This window comes from Anastrepha ludens, chromosome 2, assembly GCF_028408465.1.
Source record: "Anastrepha ludens isolate Willacy chromosome 2, idAnaLude1.1, whole genome shotgun sequence".
NCBI lineage: Eukaryota > Metazoa > Arthropoda > Insecta > Diptera > Tephritidae > Anastrepha > Anastrepha ludens.
In genome coordinates this window covers 16681268-16703261 of record NC_071498.1, presented here as the reverse complement: position 1 = coordinate 16703261, position 21994 = coordinate 16681268, and the positions used below count along the sequence as shown (strand labels likewise).

The 21994-nt window shown below is 32.2% G+C and overlaps 1 protein-coding gene across 3 annotated transcripts in view; it reads left to right on the top strand.

Annotated features, from left to right (window-relative positions):
* LOC128863613 (janus kinase and microtubule-interacting protein 2-like) overlaps window positions 1–21994 on the top strand; it is a 112974-nt gene that overhangs the window by 69819 nt on the left and 21161 nt on the right. For all 3 annotated transcript variants that reach the window (XM_054102872.1, XM_054102863.1, XM_054102854.1), the window contains exons 2-3: window positions 20219–21582; window positions 21645–21894. In XM_054102872.1, coding sequence (XP_053958847.1) covers window positions 20795–21582; window positions 21645–21894 — 1038 coding nt within the window. In that variant the 5' untranslated portion in view covers window positions 20219–20794. The remainder of the gene's footprint in view (window positions 1–20218; window positions 21583–21644; window positions 21895–21994) is intronic.

The window sequence follows — 21994 nt, the reverse complement described above, 5'->3', positions numbered from 1 at the left end:
TAATTCCAACTGCTTAACCAACTCATCTAAACATCATATTCTGAAGTAATCTAATTATAGCTGAGTAGTATGCAAAGCAAACAGTTGATCTTATCAGCATTGCTCACAATCTATAAATAGAATAAGCATAAGCACAAACCAAAAAATGAAATACTGTTGAATACGAGTCACAAACTGCAAGATAAGCATAATATTTGCAAGATAAGCAATTAAGCTTTTATACATCAACACATGGTTAATGCAATTTTTACCGCGCACAGGCTCTAATCTTACTTTACATTATTATAGTGTTTTAAACGAAGAGAAGCAATGGAAGAGTAAGTATCGCAATTATGAAATGATTTTAATACAAAAAATAATAAAATATATATTTTATAGGAATCAAATATATGAGGACTTTGATAAAATTGTAAAAATTTGTAATGAGAAGAGGTGCAATTCTCAACAAGCTATACAAGTAGCAAAAAAAGAAAAATGGGTTGATCGGAAAACTTTGAAGAGGCTTCAACCACCCGTAAAAAGGAAGGCGAAAATAAAAATGCAGCCCGAAGAACTAAATAATTTTTTTAAAAATTTAATTATAAATTATAATGATTTAAATATTATGAATAATTTTATTAATGTTAATAATTATAAGGAAAGTGATATTAAAATGACTTTAGAAGAACAAGCAGTACATATTCTTAAAATGAAAATATATGGAAAAAAATCATTTGCACACTATTGTATTTTAGCAAATAGTATCGTAAATATTTTAAGTTTAAAAAAATATAGCTATGAATATATTATGACTATTACAAAATATAAAAGTAAAAATTTCATAAAAAAACTAGAATGGTTAGGAAATATTGTATCAAAGTTTCCTAAAATAATGCACATAAATATTACATTAACTGAATTTATAAATAATAGAAAAAATATTACAGAATTGTTTAGTGAAAAATATAAAGATATTAATATATATTGGAGGAGTAATGTAAATAATTTACAAGAACATACATTTAATGAAACCAATTTTAATTTTAATGTTAATGATAAAATATTATTTCATGAACAAAATATTATATCAGAATAATAAATCTTTGATAATATTTAATAAATTATACATTTATTCAATTTATTTTTATTTAAACACTGCTTAACTATGCTATGAATGTCATTTTCTTCAAATTCATTTTAATTTATTTTACTATTATATTTGTAATAAAATATTAAAAATATATATTTTTTTAATTTTATAGTAAATTAAAAAAAATGAACAATTAATTTTTGATAATTGTTTTAAAATTAATAGAAGCAATTTAGAAAAACAGGTTTTTAAAATTGGAGAAAAGTAAAAATTTTATTTTTAATAGTTTTTATATTTTTCACCTATCATGTATATTTTTATACAATTTATAATTATTTGCATTAAATAAAATATTTATCGATCTGTTATATTTATAAAATTCTGTTATACTAATATTTAAATATTGTAATCTAGGAAAACAAGATACTACGAACTAATGTATCTAAGTTTTCTAACATGACTTAGATTTTTAAATTTATCATCATTTTCTAAATCTTTAAAATATTTTTTTTTATAATTTGTTGGTCTTTGAGGATTTTTGATTATTTCATCTTAATGAATAAAATATAAGATACAATATAAAATACATTTATTATCAGTGTTTTAATATTAAACAATTTTTAAGTGAATAGAATTATGAACTACCAGTCAAAGGTTATGCCATATCGTTACTTATGTGGTTTTCTGAGAATTCATTATTTATTTCCTCTATCATTAAATCAAATTCTTTTGTATAGTTTAATTTATTAACATAATGTATTTCTGATCTATACCAATATTCATAACTTTCTTTAATTTTATTAGTTTTTTTTATCAATAATCACAATATTTACCGCTGTTCCTAAAGACACTTTAAAATTACTATATTTTTTAAAACCTTTGAAAAAATATTTGAAACAATTTCTTTTTATTAATTCTAAATGTCTTTCAATATCAAATTCTTCATTATTTGTAAACTCTAAATCAGCAACCATATTGTTAAAACATGAACCATTTAATTGTTTTTCTTGAATATCAATAATATCAAAATCATAATCATCAAAATTTTGAAATATATTTTGAATAACATCATTATTATGCTTTTCTATTAAAACACTTATTATGTTTAATAAACTATTTTTATTTTTATTGTACCAATATTTTGGCAATTGAAAAATATGTTTATTTGCTCTAATATATTTTTTTAAATTTTTTAAATTTTTAGATTTCAATTCTTTAATATTAAATGGATTCATTTTTATTTGGTTGATATTTCTACTTAATTTTTCCTTATTTATATAGAAAAATTTTTTTTAAATAAATTAACTTCTCGTCTTTATACAATATAAAATTATAATACTTTAAAGTGTGATGTAAATACCAATTAATTTTATTAAACTTAATTGGATATTAATTTTTATCATTAATTTTTTCATTATTTTCTTTATTATTAATAAATTTAATATGAAATTGAGATTTAAAATGACGTTGTTTATTTGATAAAGTATAATTTACACCACATTCACACTCTATTTTTTATTTCTACTTGGTAATGTGTTACGATATGCAAATTTTTGATTGTAACATTTTTTACAATACCCCTTATTCAAATTAGAAATATTTGTTTCTTCCAAACATGAAAAACATATTTTTTTACCATTTATAATAGATAAACATATTTTTTCACCATTTACTATTTTATGATATAATCTTTGTTGTTGTTGTATTATTTCACCCATTGTTTCCAATTTATTAACAAATATTTTTTTTAAATTTTATATCAATTTACATTTCTAATATTTAATCTTATACTAATTTTTTCTTTTCTAAAATCAATTAAATTATTATCCTGATCAACAATATAAATAGTTATATTTCTAATAGTATTTGTATTTACTGGATAGTATATTAAATTTTTAGGTATTTCATTTATTTTTTCACCAGGTTTATCATTAATACAAAATTCATGAATAATATTTGTTTGTTTATTATTTTCATAACTACCTCCTACAATATTACATTTTATTCTAATAGAATTAACATTCATAATATTTACTGGTAAATCAGATGATACTAATGTATTAGGTTGAATAATTTGTTCACTAAATCCTAGTAATGAAGCTATGGAATTTTTTTGTGTAAAATCAATAATATAATTACTTTTAATTTCAACTTTTAATGTTGTCATATTTGGTTTAATAGTAATACCCTTTATTTTCTCTTTTATAAAATTGTTTATATCATTTATTTCATATGAACCAGTTGGAAATGTAATTTTTTTGTTAACACTGTTAATTGTATGTAAATTATCTTGTGAATCATTTCCTTCGAAAATATGTTCACTTTGTGAACCAATGACAGAGTCAACATAATGTAAAATATTATTTTTTAATTTTTCAGATATGTTCGGTATAGAATTATAAGTAGAAAAATTAAGCAAACACATTTCAAAATCATGTTTAACTTCATTTGACTCTGTTGAAATATGTTTATTATCTAAAATTATTGGTTCATCAAAATTACATGAAATTATTGAAGTATTTCCATCTAATGATATAGTCGGCATTATTTAATTAAGTAAAAATTTTAAACATAGATGACCACAAATTATTTCATTTATTTCTTGATCAATATTATTATTAAAAATTACAGTATTTTTATTAGTTTTGAAATAATTTTCTATTAATATTGGTAATTTATTTATAGCAAAGGAATCATAGTAAAAAATATGATTATTATATTTTTTATATGCTACCCAGTGTGTACCATTACCATCATTATTATCTAAATTTATTATCCCTCAGGTATGGGGAAACTCGTTTGTTTGAAGAAGTAGACAAAATTCAACTTTATTTTTTAAAAAGGGTACTTCATCTCCCGAGTAATACGCCATCTTATTGCATTCTCTTGGAGACAAATGTTCCAAGTTTTCATTTGTATACACTGCAGCTTCACTTAAAATATATATTCAAAACGTTATTTGAATATGATGATAATAGATTGCCTCATATACTATCAAAAAAGATTTTAGAAAAACAGATATTTTGGGTTGAAGAAATTAGTAATCTAGCACAAAAGTTAAATATAACATGTAACTGGGGCACTTCAAATAAAAGAGAGTGGAATAGAAATATAATTTCAATAATAGAAAATCTTCATGATTTGAATATTCGAACTTTATGGGAAAGGGCACACCAAAGCACCCGATTATATAAGGAATTAGACCATAACAACGCCAGAAGCTATTTAAACGATAATACTAGAATCTATAAAATTATGTGGATTATGAAAGCCAGATGTGATTTAATATACTTGGGAAGCCAAAGGGATTTAAATTGCACTTTATGTAACTTAAATGAATTAGAAGACATCACACATTTTTTAGGAAAATGCCCGATACTTAAAAGAATTCGTCAAAGATTTTTTGGAAAATTTATATTAGTTTAAACCGAGATGAAATCATAGACATTTTAAATGGTGTTGGCCCTTCTGGATATAATAATTTATTTAAGTTCATCACTGGTGCTATAGAATATAGAAAATTAATTTTAAGCGAATTCAATATATAGTACCATAGTAACATATGTAAAATGTAAGATTTTTTTTTTTTTCTTTTTTCTTCCGACAAACGACCTAGTGTCACTGTCGTACGTTCTAATGTTAATGATTAAAAATGAAATGTAATGAAATGTAAAAGTCGAACAATTAATAATAAATAATAATAAAAATAATAAATAATATTCCACATTCTATATCTTTTATCTTTTCTGGTAATCTATCTTTCATGAATACACCCCTAAAATTTGCTATATTAAATTTTCTAGCATATTTTTTTGAAATCATAATTACTTAATGGTTTAATTGGAATTAATTCAAAATCAAATTTTTTTTAAGTAACATACCATTACCAGATTTTTTAAGTAACATACCATTACCAGATTTTATATTTTTTTCTTCTAATGCTTTATTATGACGTATTTTTTCTTCTAATAATTTATCGTTAGTTTTTTTATCATTATATGCTCTATATAATGTTGTTCCTGCAGTAACTGCAGCTCCTATTGCTGGAATAAGTGGTAATAGTGCTGGTAAAAATCCGCCAATTTTTTCATTATTAAAACTTTGTAACTGAGACATAGATAATTTTAATATAAAAATTTTAAAAGTAGTTTTATTATTATCTAAATGTTTTTTTATAGAATTAATTTGTTTTCTAATTAGTTAATGGTAAATATGTTTCATTCATTACACTTTCTTTAGTTCTTTGTAATTGAATTGGTTCTAATTTTATAGTAATATCTGTTTTATTTTTCATAGCATCATAAACTTGTTTTTGTTGATCTTCATTTAGAGATATTGGATATTTAATATATCGTCCACATTTTGGAATAAAATTAATTTCATTTTCATTTGTATTATGTTCACTTTGTGAACCGTTAACAGAGTCAACATTTATCAATTCTTCAGTTAATGAATTGTGAGTTGTTAAACCCATACCCATTTTTCTTTTAAATTTCATAGCATTAGTAGTTAAATATGCATTTACTTTTTCTGATAAACTAGCATCTTTTGCTGAAACTCTTGACCATGCTTTATCTTCTAAAATTTTATCAGCTTCATGTCTTTTCTTTATATCATTACTTTTAGAATATGCAATATCATGTTCTTTAGCTGCTTCATCTAATTTATTAATTGGATTTACATCCTTTTCAAGTTTTAATTCAAGATTAGTACCAGGTCCTAAATAATTATATCCTGGAGAATGTAACTCAAATGGAAGATTATTTATAAGATTATTTATAATACCACTACCATAATATCGTACCATTTATTATAATAGAAAATGTGATGTATTTATATTTCTTCATATATATTTATTATATTTATTATATTTACCAAATTTTTAGAAATTTTCAGTATATACTAAGCGATTTTAGTGGAGAAAATTTAACGAATATGAATGAAGTAAAAGAATTATTATATAATATTATGTCATTAATTCAAAAAATGGAAAAAATTTATTATTTAAATGGAAGATAAAATAAAATGTGATAAAAATAATCAATTATCAAAAATAGATTTTATTATTTCAAATGGAATAGATAAAATAATGCAAAATGAATACATTTCAATGGTACTAATTATTATTCTATTAATAATGTTTTTTTATAATTTGATAAGACAATTAAATACAAGACTACAATTATTTTAAACATAGGTTTCGACCTAGTCAAAACATATTAGTAAATTTTTAATAATATTTTTTAGTTAAATAAATGAAAGAAGAAAAAGGTATCGAATCTTATGACTTTTATGAACATTTGCCATCTAATTCTACACTATTAAATGAATATGGAAGACCAATAGAAATAAATATTAATAATCAAGACATTAAAACGTTACCATCAAAAAGTTTACTTAATATTAGAGGTCAAATTATTGCTAAAGATAAAGATGGTAAAATATTAATTAGATAAACTTAATCCTGATAAAATAAATTTTGTGAATAATGGTATAATAAATCTGTTTAGTAAAATTACATATTTTATTAATTCAGTTGAAATTGATAAAATTGAAAATCCTGGAATAACAACAACAATTAAAGGCTTAGCATCATTTTCTAATGATTTATCATTAAATAATGCTGGTTGGCAAATTGTAAATAAAGGTAGTGTTTGTAATAAGAAAGGTTATTTTTCTGTTAGCATTCCATTATGTATATTAATTGGGTTTTTTGATGATTACAAAAATTTCATTTTTAGAATTAATCAAAAATTAGAATTAATAAGATCAAATGATGATACAAATTGTTTAATTATTGATAATAGTTTAAGTGATCATACTTTTTCTATTGATATTAATCAAATTATATGGAGAATGCCTCATGTTAAATTTTCAGTTGAAGTTGATCATGAAATTAATAAAAAAATTTCAAATAATACAAACTTTCAAATGTATTTTAGAAATTGGAGATACTATTGTACTACTGCAATTCCAGCTGTAAAGACTTATACCTGGAATATAACATCATCTAGTGCTAAACCTAGATATTTTCTTATTGCATTTCAAACATTAAGAAATCAGAATAATTATAAAGACAATAGTAAATTTGACCATTGTAATTTAGAAAATGCTGTAATATGTTTCTAAATTTTAAAAATTCATATTATGGTTCTAGTATAAATAATTTACCAATAGTTAATTATGATACATTTTTAAAAGAATATCCAATAATATGCATTGATACATCTAAACAGAATGAGGTAATTAAAGAGGCTGCTATTGATATTAAAATTGAATTTAAATGGACAGAAGATTTTCCATCAAATACAGTCGTTCACTGTTTAATTATTAGTGATGATAGTTATTCATATAATCCACTAACAAATCAAGTGATGCATGTTTGACTTGTTTTTTTTTTAATTTTTATAAAATTAAAATTAACTAAAAATTAATTGAAATAAATATGTAATTCATTATATTAATAATGAAAAAATTTATCTAAAATTCTAATTATGGATGGTCTTTTAAAAGTTAATAAATTAGATAATAAAATTAAATTAACTATTCAAAATTTTGATACTCATAAACCAATAAAAAGATTAAATGAAATATTTCCGAATATTATTAGAGCAATTATTTGTGGACCAAGTAATTGCGGAAAAACAAATGTATTATTAAATATATTATCAAAGATTTATTATTCTGATATAATAATTTGTTCAAAAACTTGCTATCAAGAAAAATATAAATTTTTGGAAGATATGATAATTCAATTTAATAAATTGTGTATTAAAAATGATTTGGAATCTAAAGATATAAAATGTTTATCAATTCAATCTCTACCAACACCTGAAAATATTAAACCATATTCTGTAATAATATTTGATGATATCTCTACAGAACAACAAGATAATATTGCCAATTATTTTGCTTATGGTAGACACAATAACATTTCTTGTTTTTATTTATGTCAAACATATTCAAAAATTCCTAAACAATTGATAAGAGATAATGCAAACTATATAATTATATTTAAACAAGGCAATACTAATCTGAAGCATATATTTAATGACCATTGTAATGATATTGATTATGATATTTTAAAAAATATGTGTATTCAATGTTGGAAAGAACAGTTTGGATTTTTAGTAATAGATAAAGAACAAGAAACAAATGATGGTAGATATAAAAAAATGTTTGAATTTTTCTTTACAATATAAAAAATGTTTGAATTATAAAAAATGTTTAAATTTTTGTTGAATAATATTTTTTATTAATTGTTTTTTATATTGTTTAAAACAATAATTTTTCGACTACTTCATGAATTTGATTTATCACTCAAGTCTATTTTTTCTAACAAATTCAAAGCTTCTTCATAGTTACTATTACTTATTGTGACTCATATTCAACAGTATTTCATTTTTTGGTCCGCACAGGTCCGCACCAGACTAGATCAAATATTATGCTTATCTTGCAGTTTGTGACTCATATTCAACAGTATTTCATTTTTTGGTCCGCACAGGTCCGCACCAGACCAACAGTTCACTCTGTGAATACTTATAAAGCTTATTCTATTTATAGATTGTGAGCAATGTTGATAAGATCAACTGTTTGCTTTGCATACTACTCAACTATAATTACATTATTCAGGGTATACGGTTTAGATGAGTTGGTTAAGCAGTTGGAATTATAACAATAATTTTGTTGCAAGTTCAAATCTGACTCAAAGACTTTTTTTTGAAAGGTACTTTAAAAATAAATGTATCCTTTTTTTTTTTTGTTTTTTTTTTTTTTTGTTTTTTTGAGATAATATAAGCTAAAAAAATGAGTTAAATGTTAAAAACCCCTATATTATAGTTACTCGTAGTTAGTATTTTTAAGGTACTCGTAGTTAATATTTTTAAGGTACTCGTAGTTAATATTTAGGGGTGGACTAAATCGACCCAACTCAAAATTTTTAACTTTTTTTTTGAGATAATATAAGCTAAAAAAATGAGTTAAATGTTAAAAAATGTTAAAATTTTGAGTAACTGTAAGTTAAAAAAATGAGTTAAATGGTAAAAATGTTAAAATTTTGAATTAAAATGATAATAAATGTTAAAATTTTAATATTTTTGAGTTAAAATGATAATAAATGTTAAAATTTTAATATTTTTGATATTGCGTTGTAGTCCGGAATATACATACTACTCTCCTCTTTCACATGGACCCTCAATACTTCTGGGGGACTTTAATGCTTGAAGCCCATTGTAAGGATCTAATGAATCTAACGCTCGTGGTGCTAAACATTATCATGCCCAAAAACTTAACCATTCTCAATGACGGATACCCTACCCATTTCTTCAGCCATAATTCCTCCTTCCCATATTGACGTAACTCTAGTTTCTTCCAAACTAAAAGGACGGAAAAGGATTGGTGACTTGTGTGGTAGTGATCACTTCCCGTTACTTACTCAAGTTGGTTCTAACCTACTTCATACCAACTTAATAAAATCACCAAAATTCAATACTGATGCCGTTAATAGGAATCGATATTAATCTTTATGCGAGGAAAATTCCAAGTGCTGGAGCAAAGGGTTATCAAACAAAGAATCTGGCGTTTCTATAAAGTATCTCCATCTTTAGTCCTGCTCGTGGCCTATAAAAAAGCTAATGCTCAGTAATATTAATAAACTTACAGCTAATATTGCCAAAGCCATCAGATCAACTGCAAAAATTGCTCTTCCTCAAAGTAATACTACCTCGATAAGAAATTATTCCGCATGGTGGAACAGTGATTTGCACACCCAAAGGGTTAACAAACAAAGATTCCGGCATTCCTATAAATTATCTCCATCTTTAGTCCTCCACGTGACCTCTAAAAAAGCTAATGTCAGTTCAAAACATCCGTGAAAGAAACCAAAAGGAAGGCAATATCCAACTTCGCTTCCGATATTAACCCATCCGCTACAACAAAGAAAAAAATTTGGCCAAGATCAAAGCTCTTACTGGTATCCCTTCACCACCCTTAAAACTTATTCAACTACCAAACTGCTCCCTCATAGCGACCTCAGACATAGCCAACGCTTTTTGTAATACTTGGTCTAAATATGCAGGAAACTCCAGCTTCCCAACTGACTATACTAACAGCAAAACTTCAATACTCTCTCGTCAGTCTTCTTCTTCTTAATTGGCGCGATAACCGCTTACGCGATTTTGGCCGAGTTTAACAAAGCGCGCCAGTCGTTTCTTTCTCGTGCTAACCGGCGCCAATCGGACACACCAAGTGAAGCCCAGTCCTTCTCCACATGATCTTTCCAACGCAGAGGAGGCCTTCCTCTTCCCCTGCGACCACCAGCTGGTACCACATCGAATACTTTCAAAGCCGGAGCGTTTGTCGGACGACATGACTCAGCCAACGTAGCCGCTGGATCTTTATTCGCTGCGCTATGTCTATGTCGTCGTAAAGCTCATACAGCTCATCGTTCCATCGTCTGCGATATTCGCCGTTGCCAACGTGCAAAGGTCCAAAAATCTTACGCAGAATCTTTCTCTCGAACACCCCAAGCGTCGCTTCATCGGATGTTGTCATCGTCCACGCTTCTGCGCCATACGTTAGGACGGGCATGATGAGAGTCTTGTAGCGTGTTAGTTTGGTTCGTCGAGAGAGGATTTTACTACTCAGTTGCCTACTTAGTTCAAAGTAGCACTTGTTGGCAAGAGAGATTCTATGTTGTATTTCAAGGCTGACATTGTTATTGGTGTTAATGCTGGTTCCTAAATAAGTCGAAGTCTTTTACAACCTCGAAATTGTAACTGTCAACAGTGACGTGGGTGCCGATACGCGAGTGCGCCGACTGTTTGTTTGAAGACAGGGGTACTTCGTTTTTGTCCTCGTTCACCACCAGACCCATTCGATTTGCTTCTTTATCCAGTTTGGAGAAGGCAGAACTAACAGCACGGCTGTTAAGGCCGATGATGTCAATGCCATCGGCATACGCCAGCAATTGTACGCTATCATAAAATATTGTGCCTAAGCGATTATGTTCTGCGGCTCGTACGATCCTCTCCAACACCAGCGAGTCACCCTGTCTGAAACCTCGTTTGGTATCAAACGGCTCGAAAAGGTCCTTCCCAATTCTGATGGCGCTGCTGGTAATGAGCAACGTCATCTTGCATAGCCGTATTAGTTTTGTGGGGATACCAAATTCAGACATCGCGGCATACAAGTAACTCCTTTCCGTACTGTCGAATACAGCTTTGAAGTCGACGAAAAGATGGTGTGTCGATTCTCCTTTCATTTTTTTTCCTTTTTGGCGTCTTTTCCAAGATTTGGCGTATTGTACCGTCAGTACCAACCATTAAATGTCCCAAGGGATGCAACTTATTTGAAAATCAAATTCTCTTACGTCGAACTAGAGTTTGAGAGTTTCAGGATGCTAAAGTGTAAACACCTGGTAGAGATCGTATATCCTACCCTATGTTACGGAATCTTCTAAAATCTTCTAAAAACGCATTACTATCCTTATATAATAAAATACTTAAGGATGGCATCTATCCCCATTCCTGGTTATCCGCTTCTGTGCTTCCGATTCCGAGTCCCAATGAGTCCCCTGAACTTATTAATAGCTATGACCGATTTCCCTCTTTTCATGTCTCGGAAAAATACTTGAAAAAATGCTAACACAACGTCTAATGTGGTTTATCTCTAAAAATACGGATAGCTCCAATTCCTTCTAAAATACTTCATAGCCAAGCTCATCGTCTAGCTTGGAACTATCTGTATAGAAGTTTAATTCTCCCCTCATCTATGGCCTCGGTGTCTGAAACTCTCTTCTTGAAGGTATGCTCGTCTGGAAGGTGTGTCTAGGAATACAATAGTCTATTTCTTGTTTGTGTCTATTCAGAGTGAGCAAAATAGAGGCGTGGCTAAACCACCTGTAACCAAACCAAAAGTGAAAACAAAATTACTTACTAGCAGAGCTTTGACATTCTGCTTGGCGAACGTACAATTTTAAACGATAGCACAACGCTTTAAAATTTTTGAAACTTTTTATGAAAATGATCGAACTTTAAGAACAACAAATTGAAAAATTTGTGATTTTTTGTAGGATTTTGCTTGACTTGTTTTGTTCTTTTGAAGAAGTCAAAAATTTAATTATCGCAACGTTTTACTCAAACTACGACTCACCGTCAGAAAGATAAAAATAATGGTGATGGATAGCAGATCAATAATTGGTATAATAACTGTTGAAAACCGTGTAAGTGAATTGAATTTGAATTGAAGAGAATGCTTCTAAATAATTACTTTTAAATTACTTTAAAATTGCTCCATTAATAACCGTTAGATATATCCAGATATTACAAGGTTTTAATTTTTGCTACGCGCTCACTTTTATTTACGCAAGAATTCGCTCTTAAAACAAAATCGAACAAATTGCCACCGTTTAAGGCAGTGACGCGAGAAAGTCCCCACCTACACTTGTGGGTATTCGTTTTAAACCTTTAGCGACTTCAACAAATGATTGCCTATCCGCACCCTTAAGAATGTTTGCGCATGGTTTCACATATTCACACATTCTCGTATTTTATTTGTTTAACTTTCATTGAACGCTTAAGTGTGGGTGTACGCATTTGTATGCTTGAATGTATTTATTATGTCACCGCAAGTACAAACACAAGCAAACGGATGTCTTATCCAACCGCAGACACACATTAATACATACATCCGACTATTGTTCGTGCCTCTGTAAGCCTTAAAAGCACAGTTTAGTTGGCGCCTCTGTTGCATATCAACAAGTCAATGTCTGAAAATGTGGCGAAGTGGCAAAGGGCATGCTTTCGTAACATGGCCTATTGATTTGTGCCGCTTACATGCATACACACACACACAAGCATGCATATGTTAATAAAAATATAGAAGGCACTAAAAATAGCAGATAGTTTCCAACATTTTATTATTATTTCGGCATGAAAATACGAGTTCCATTAGGTTCTTGTGCCATTGCTTTGATAGTCTGTTTGGCGTCTAGGAATAACTTAATTTAATAAATTCTTTATGACCATAGCAAAGTTAAGTTAATTGGATGTATGGAAAGAAAGTAGCTTAAATTATAATCATACATCTAAGCAGATTTGTTTGGAGTTCATTTCGTAGCAAGAATCAATAAATGTTTTGGGAGCCATTAGATATGGATTGGGCAACTTCTCTGTTTTCACTGCCACAGCAAAATAGGATTGCTTACTAGGTGGTTTTTTGCAGTTCGATAAGAGAGGACTTTGCTACTAGCCTAGATTATTTGTTAGTTTTCGTTATGTTGGTACAGTGGCGTAACTAGGGGCCACTCAACTTTGTATATTCAACCGCGATTTTGAACTTCGATTTTAAATAAAGATACAAGATGTCAGGACAGTCGACTTAATTAAAATTAATTAAAAAATTATCAGAAAATAATATTACACATTCAAATGATTTCGAAAAACTTAATAGTGATATAGAAAACCTGACTCAATGCCATGACATCGGACATCTGAAATTTGATGAGGATTCTTCATTGCATCGAGTTTCTTCTTCTTCTTCTTCTTCTTCTTAATTGTCGCGATAACCGCTTACGCGATTTTGGCCGAGTTCAACAAAGCGCGCCAGTCGTTTCTTTCTCTTGCTAACCGGCGCCAATTGCACACACCAAGTGAAGCCAAGTCCTTCTCCACCTAATCTTTCCAACGCAGAGGAGGCCTTCCTCTTCCTCTGCTACCACCAGCTGGTACCGCATCGAATATTCTCACAGCCAGAGCGTTTGTATCCATTCGGACGACATGACCCAGCCAACGTAGGCGCTGGATCTTTATTCGCTGCGCTATGTCTATGTCGTCGTAAAGCTCATACAGCTCATCGTTCCATCGTCTGCGATATTCGCCGTTGCCAACGTGCAAAGGTCCAAAAATCTTACGCAGAATCTTTCTCTCAAACACTCCAAGCGATTGATCGGATGTTGTCATCGTCCACGCTTCTGCGCCATACGTTAGAACGGGCATGATAAGGGTCTTGTAGAGTGTTAGTTTTGTTCGTCGAGAGAGGATTTTACTACTCAGTTGCCTACTTAGTCCAAAGTAGCACTTGTTGGCAAGAGAGATTCTACGTTGGATTTCAAGGCTGACATTGTTATCAGTGTAAATGCTGGTTCCTAAGTATACGAAGTCCTTTACAACCTCAAAATTATAATTGTCAACAGACAGCGGCGGGTCCCAAACCCAGCGCACAACCAGCTATCCTGGAATGCTTCGCCTTCGCACTTTAGCTCACTCCCGAACGGGTGTTCGGAAGCAACCGAGTTTCTAGCTACGCAAAATTTTGCTCTGCGTGGACACAGAGAGTTATAGTACATCATACGCTTGACAACTCTAATGTCGGAAATTTTCTTGGTTTGCTGGAACTAGTATCTGTATTCGATCCAGTTATGAAAGAGCACCTGAGAAAAGTTGAAAGTATCAGAATGAATTTCTTCACCTTATGGCATCTGCTGTTCATCAGCGTTTACTTAAAAAAGCATTCATGTGGCCAAGTATTTTGGTCTCATGTTCGGCTCAACTCCGAATTTTGCCCATCGCGATCAAATGTCGGAAGTCGTGAGGCTCGAGGACATTGATTTAAAAAAAAACCGTACAGGTGAAGAAACCCTTTCTTGGCTTTATTAAAATTACCACGCAGAGTGCGGAAGGACTGGCGAATAGTATTTTAGAACAGTTAAAGAAAGATGAAATGAATTTTGAAGATTGTCGGTCACAGTGCTACTATAATGCTGCTGTAATGGCTTGACACAAAAATGGCGTAAATGAAAAACTGACAGAAATAAAAGGATAAAAATAAAGTTGGTGTACATGCAGCAAAACAAAATGTAGCTGCGGTCACTTTTTTTGGAACGATCGAAAGTCTGTATGCATTTTTTTCTCGTTCAATACAGCGTTGGGAAAAACTTAAGGAAGCTATACCAGTTGTCATGAAATCCAGATCTGAAACCAGATGTAGTGCAAACGTAGAAGTAACAACCATTTGGATCAAATTCTGGAAGTTCTTGAAGAAATGACCGACGACAAGAATCAAACAAGAAGTGATGGCCAGCAACTAAACAACCGAATGTTGGAGTATGATTTCTTGATTATGCTGTAATTTTGGAATAAAGAGGCTGCAAGATCCCACGATGAATTTTCACGATGCTGCTGAAGATTTGAAAGCTCTTCAACATTATTTCGAAAATGAAAGAGAGGCCATCGTTTATAGTTCACTCGAGGAAGGGATAATTTTATATCAAAAATGGAACGTTGCAACTGAAAGACGCCGAAGAAGAATAAAAAATATGGATGTTGAGATTTCGATTTATGCAGATTTGAGTGCCATTGAAGAAATGAAAAGGGTCTTGAAAGAAACAGTTGATCGACTATTGCAAGAAATGAACGAAAGATTCGTACGGTTAAATGAAATCGATGAAAAATGTGTATTCCTTCTCAATGTCAAAGGTCTTATTTACCAGGAAAAAGAATACGATTTAAAAAAAAAAGTGCAACGAGTTAGGTCAATTCTACGTGAGTGATATTACTGGAAATGAACTTTAGGAAGAAATTCTTGACTGCAGGATGTTGCGCACGAGTCGTAAAAACACCATTTCAAGTCCAGAAACAATTTTTTTTGCTGCCATGGGCGCTACGTCCCCAGGTACGCCTCTGTGTTGGTACACTCCTCATATGAAGTTTTATTTCAATCTGTCAATTCATTTTTTGTTTATAAGCTATTTAGTGCCGGCGTGCCACGGTATTTGCTACAATGGAGCAAACCAAGTATCGTGCAGTGATTGAATTTTAATTTTTGGAAGGTATATTAGTAGAGGAAATTGATGAACGAATGTGAATTGAAACGTGTTCGTACAAGCCCTGAAGACGATCCACGTCAACGACGTCCAAAAACAGCAACCATACCTGAAATGGTAGAAAAAGTACAGGACATCGTATTGGAAAATCATCGAATGACCGAAAGAGATTTAGTAGAGAGCACTTCGCATCTCATTGGACAGTGTTGGCAATAGTTTGACTGAAGCGCTGGGTTTCAGTGTCGGAAAGGTGCGTATACAGTGGGTGTCGCATTCGCTAACAGTGGAACAAAAACAAAGCCGAATGCGAATGCTACTCAAAATTTAGGTAGCAACCGTCGTATAATGTTGAGATCTGACATCAAAGACTCAGCATAATCAAGGAGTTATATAAAGCTCAAAGGCCAAAAAAAGCGAATTTCCCAGAATTTTTTCTGAGAAAACTTTTAAATTTATTGGTCTCAAAATTTGTACACATATTATGTTACCTATTAACTGTATTTTAAGACTTAGTATTAGTAAAAATATTTATTTGGAAAGTAGCTATAGCTGATCTACGTCTCTTCTCAAAAAAGACGTTTTGCGGTGACCACTATATATCTGAACTGGATCCTCTGCAATTAAAAAACCAAATACAATAGATTTCGTTAAAGTAGTGTCAAATCTAGTAGTTAATCGATGGAATAAGCAAAATAAATGTTTTTGACAAAACCTTTTGCGAAACCGCCTCAAAAAAAAAACGAGTTTTGACCAAAATTTCGGTTTTAAATTGTTTATAAAAAAAAATCTTTATCGGTAAAAAAAACTTCTATTAATTACTAAAAAATAGATTTAAGAAGTTCGTGTTAAAATTTGAGACTAATCGGTTTAGCCGTTTTCGAGTAATGTTGGGCACCGACTTGGAAAGCACCATTTTGAGAAAAACCGGTTAAAAGTTTGAAAAGCACTGAGTCTAAGTCTGAAACGTATTTTCAAATTTGCGTGTAACTTCGAAAATGTTCACCGAAACGATATTAAATTTTCTGTATGTATTCTTAAATATATGAACATTAAGAAAATAAATAAAAGAAAATCATTTTTTTGAAAATTCTAACAGTATTTAACCCCTTAAGAAAATGAAATACATACATATTCACCGATTTGTTCGATCCCTGTTGCCATTTTGAAAGTAATACATTCAAGTAAGTCATTCCCTATAGACAAGAACAGGTGGTAATCACTTGTTGCCAGATCCGTACTATTAGCGGCATGCATAGGACCCGCATTTGTTTGACCCAGGAGCTACTTGCGGGTTGCAAATGATGTGTGTAGCCCGGCATTGTCCTGATGGAACGCACAACTTCCCCTATTGAACAAAGCTGATTGCTGCTGGAAAATCGCTTCCTTCAGACATTGCAAAGTTGACAGTATAAATAGATTTGAATTAAGAGTTTGCTCGTAGTGTAGTAGCACGTATTTGATTTTTAGTTCCCAAACCCACACAACACACAGAAATACCATCCTGACCATCAATCTTTATATGGCCAACACCTGCCCTTGCTCACAACAATTCGACTACAACTGTTTTTTATTTATTTATTTAAATTAGAATAGTAAGGGACCTAGCAGCCAAAACGAATAATCCATCGGTTTCCCGTCTGATGAATTTGAGAGCCACTGTGAGGACGTTATGAAGTTCGGAACGCTGTTTTTTAGTCATTCTTGGTTCACTCGAGCTTTGTGAGACGGTGAGACGCTAGGCTCGATGAAAACGATGCGGGTGCGGCCCCTCCTGCTGGCCAATCGATGACTCAAATTCTTGTATGAACGGTCGGTCAAATAAAGCCTATCGTTTTGGGAGTTTACGAATTGTTTAGTTTGAAAAATTTTCTCGTCAGAAAACACAATGTTCGGAAATTGTCTGCTTTCGGCCAAGCGAAGCAACTCCTTCGCTCTCTCAAGTCTGACTTGTTGCTGCTTTGGTGTGAGATCATGTGCCTTTTGGATGTTGTAAGGCTTGACCTTGAGATCATTTTTCAGTATGCGGCGGATGTTACGGTTAGATATTTTCAGTTCTTCCGACATTTGTTTGGCACTTCGCTGGGGGTTTCGCTCAAGTCGCTTCTTTACTTTTTGAAGCATTTCACGTGACGTTTCAGTCTTTTGATGACCACCTCCATGACGTTTCGCGATGCTACCAGTATCATTGTAATGGTGCGATAAGCAAAAACTTCATTTACTTTAAGTTGTTCGAGAGCTCGCGAACAATCGCTGGTTGTGATTTTCCAGTCAAATATAATGCAGTCACACTATTACGTTTGAAATCTATTACTGATTTCCTTCTTTCGCGTTTACTCTCGGCAAAATGCTTCCGCCCGCTTGTAACCAATACTATGGACTGTCCTATGGCCAACTAACAGACAGCTGATGCACGAGCAATCTGAAGTTGGTTACATTTCAAGTGCCGGACCCTGTAGTATATATAAAACGATACTAATAAGCAATTTTCATTTGCGAATTTGATAATTTAATTTGTTTTAAGAATCATTTTTCAAAGTAATCTCTATTCGCTCTCCATACGGCCTGCTACAGTTGTGCGTTTTTGTCGTCTTCGAGAAGAATTCAGTCGAAGTAAGCTGGATGCTGCATCGTTGACATGACTTTCTAGTCCCTGTTTGTAGGCTATGGCAAATTGCTTCGTTACTTCAGTCACAGTTGGTATGCCAAGATCACGATGAAGGTCGCATTCCTTATAAAGGGTGGTTAAGTTTTAAGGGCCGGTGTTGATTTTGAATTAAATACAATTTTTTAAGCAAATTTTTGTCATTTCTCTTTATTATGATAATATTGGTATGGCTCAATTACGTATGGGACAAAATATCGGCCAAATGGCAACCGCGGCCTCGGCGGCACACCTGCTTCCGATGGTCCAAATTTTCGATGACGCTGAGGCATAATTGAGGTTATATGCCGTTAATGTGCCGAATTATCTCATCCTTTTGCTCTTGAATTGTTGCTGGCTTATCGACGTACACCTTTTCTTTTTAAATAACCCCAAAGAAAGAAGCCCAACGGTGTCAAACCACATGATCTTAACGGCCAATTGACATCGCCGCGACGTGAGATTATTCGGCCATCAAATTTTTCGCTCAAAAGATCCATTGTTTCGTTACTTGTGTGACAAGTGGCACCGTCCTGTTGAAACCACATATCGTCCGCATCCATATCTTCCAGTTCGTGCCATAAAAAGTTCGTTCTCATCTCACGAAAGCGAACACTATTCACAGTAACTGCCTGACCGGCCTCATTTTGGAAAAAATACGGCCCAATGATGCCGCCGGCCCACAAACCGCACCAAACAGTCGCTCTTTGTGGGTACATTGGATTTTCGGCAATCACTCTTGGATTATCATTCGCTCAAATACAACAATTCTCCTTATTAGCGAATCCACTGAGGTGAAAATGTGCGTCACCACTGAACATGAAGTGCGCGATATGCATTTTGATTTGAACGCCCGTTTTCATAATAAGCCTGAATAACTTTAACGCATTGCTCGACTGTGTATCTTTCCATTGTTCAATTTGAGTTAGTCTGAAATTAAAAAATGTCAAATGATATGCAGAAAAAAATTGACGTTTAGGTGTGGTTCACATTCAACATCGGCCTTTGAAATTTAAGCACCCTTTATAAAGTAGTTTTGCGCGTTTACTGTGCTCCGCACAATTTTGTGTTGCAAACTTTCGACTCAAGTAATCACAGCATGTCTCAGAAGGCCTTGTTGTATGAACTTTAATTTTTCTATTTCGAATGGTCTGATCTGCATTCATACACCACGAGAACCGGTTACTAAAGCTCTCTGTTGGCAAAATAATGTATTTCTTTTTACAACAACCATATTTTTTTAATATTATCATCCTCGAAATAATCGAGTTTTTATTATTTAAAAGCTATACCATCGTTTATTTGATTAATATTAAGAGAGTGCCAAATTCAAATGTTTAACGTTTATGTTGAGAAAAGCATTCACGACCGAAGATCTAGCAGTTCGTTTAATTCCATTGCATAGTTTTAGGCAGTTTAACAAATGCGTGCTTTGAATGGCTCGCAATCGAGGTGCGCTGCTTAATGGCAATAATTGCACACAAATAGTGGGATAATGCAAGAAAATAAATTAATAAATAAAATAAATAATAAAATATTTTCCAATAAGAGACATAACTGCATACGCACATTTTTCATTTTATTAACATTTTATATTTTTTTTCCAACATACATAGGTACATCCATATAATTCAATAACAAGACAACGAGACTAATGCGATGTTTTACATTTTTTCCTTTCTTACAGATAAAACGCGTCTAAGGAATCCCAAGAAGTGCCATTTAGAATTGTATGCGGACAAATGAAATAAAGCGCAGATTTGAGACCAAAGAAAGCATCCGCACATACAAATTAAGCGAAGGAAACGGAAATGCTAATTAGCTGAAAATTCTTTTTTATATTAAAGAGGAAGTAGCAGACAATAAATCTGAGAGAAACAGCATTCGATTAATATTTATTTATTTATAACAAATCACCGAACTCAATTGGAAAATTAGCATTGAGTTACAGGCACCGCACTCAAGTATAAGAAAAGTGACAAATACATACATATACATACATACATACATATGTATATATACGCACGCACTGCACAGATGAAAATTCAATTTCTAGAAATTGATCGCTTAAGCCAAGTAGCAGTTTTTGCAGTAATTGAATTGCAATAAAGTAAAACGAGACGGCGAGTAACTTTCGAACGGGTCGGACTTACCATACAATTAGAATTTAGTATTTCATACCTATTCAACGAAATTCATACAAATCACGAATTTACATATTATATCTTTGTATGAATCAACTACAATCAATTAGAGAGTAAAAATGGCAGATAAATATACAAAAACAACGACCTCTAGCAGCGTGTTAGATGGAAAGAACGACAGAAAAAACGCTACACTTACGCCAGCGTCGTCCCAGTTGCCCAATGGCGTCGCTGGTTGTGGCGTTAATCCCAAAAATGTGCAAATCCTTACGAAGCTGGCCAATAGTTTGAGTGAAAGCTACCAACTGGTCAAGCAACGTCAACAGAAATACAAAGAATTGAACACCAAAATGGGCGGCATCGATGCGCCACAGCTCATAAGCTATACCCAAGACTGTGATGATCCTGGCGCCGGTGAGTGGCAGGAAGTCAAGAACAAACTGAAACGCAAGAAGAAGCTTTCTGCCTCGCTCACATCCGTCAACGACTCGGTCCACCAGGAGAAGCGCACACGCATCGAAGGCATTCAGCTTAATTGTCGCGGCAAATTGCACATCAGCGAACTGCCCAAGCCAGTGCCGCAATCGGCCACACAAAGCTATGTCAGTGTGGGCGTGGCACAACGCGCCGAGCGCTGGGGTGGCACCAAATCGAATACTTCACACAATTCCGCTGCCGCAGCGCCTAATAAACAGATGCATGCGAATGTTGTAGTGTCAACAGCGGCGGGTGCAGTCACAGCCACAGGCGCCACTACAGCAGCGCCACCACCGCGCCTCAAACGCAAACTGCAGGAAAATGTGCAGACCATACAAAAGCTGAATGCGCTCACAGAACAGCTGAGGCTGGAAATCAATGAACTGAAGTCCAGCTTGACAACCGAAAGGGGCGCTGTGCGTGTATTGCGGTAAGTGTGTGTGTGTGTTTGTGTGCTTTTCGTGAATTCTATAAAACACATTTTTTTCATAGCGCACAAAATGAGTCGGAGACACGAAAATGGAAAAATGAAGTAAAGAGACTACAAAATGCCGTGGAGCTTACGAAGAAGAACAACACAACGCCGCTGGTTGGTGCCAAGAAGCCGCCAACAGAAGTTAGCGCTGAGAACCTGCCAAATGCGGCCACAGCTGGCAATGTAACCAATTACGAAGTACAAAGACTGACAAATGAAGTTTTAGCGCTGAAAGAGGCGAATAGAGCTTTAGAAGAGCGAAAAATGGTAAGCGAAAGAAATCGGTTTTGCATGCGGCCTTAGATTTACGGCATGAACTAATATTTTTCTTGCGTGCTTGTTTTTGTGGGTTATTTGTGGGTTGTAT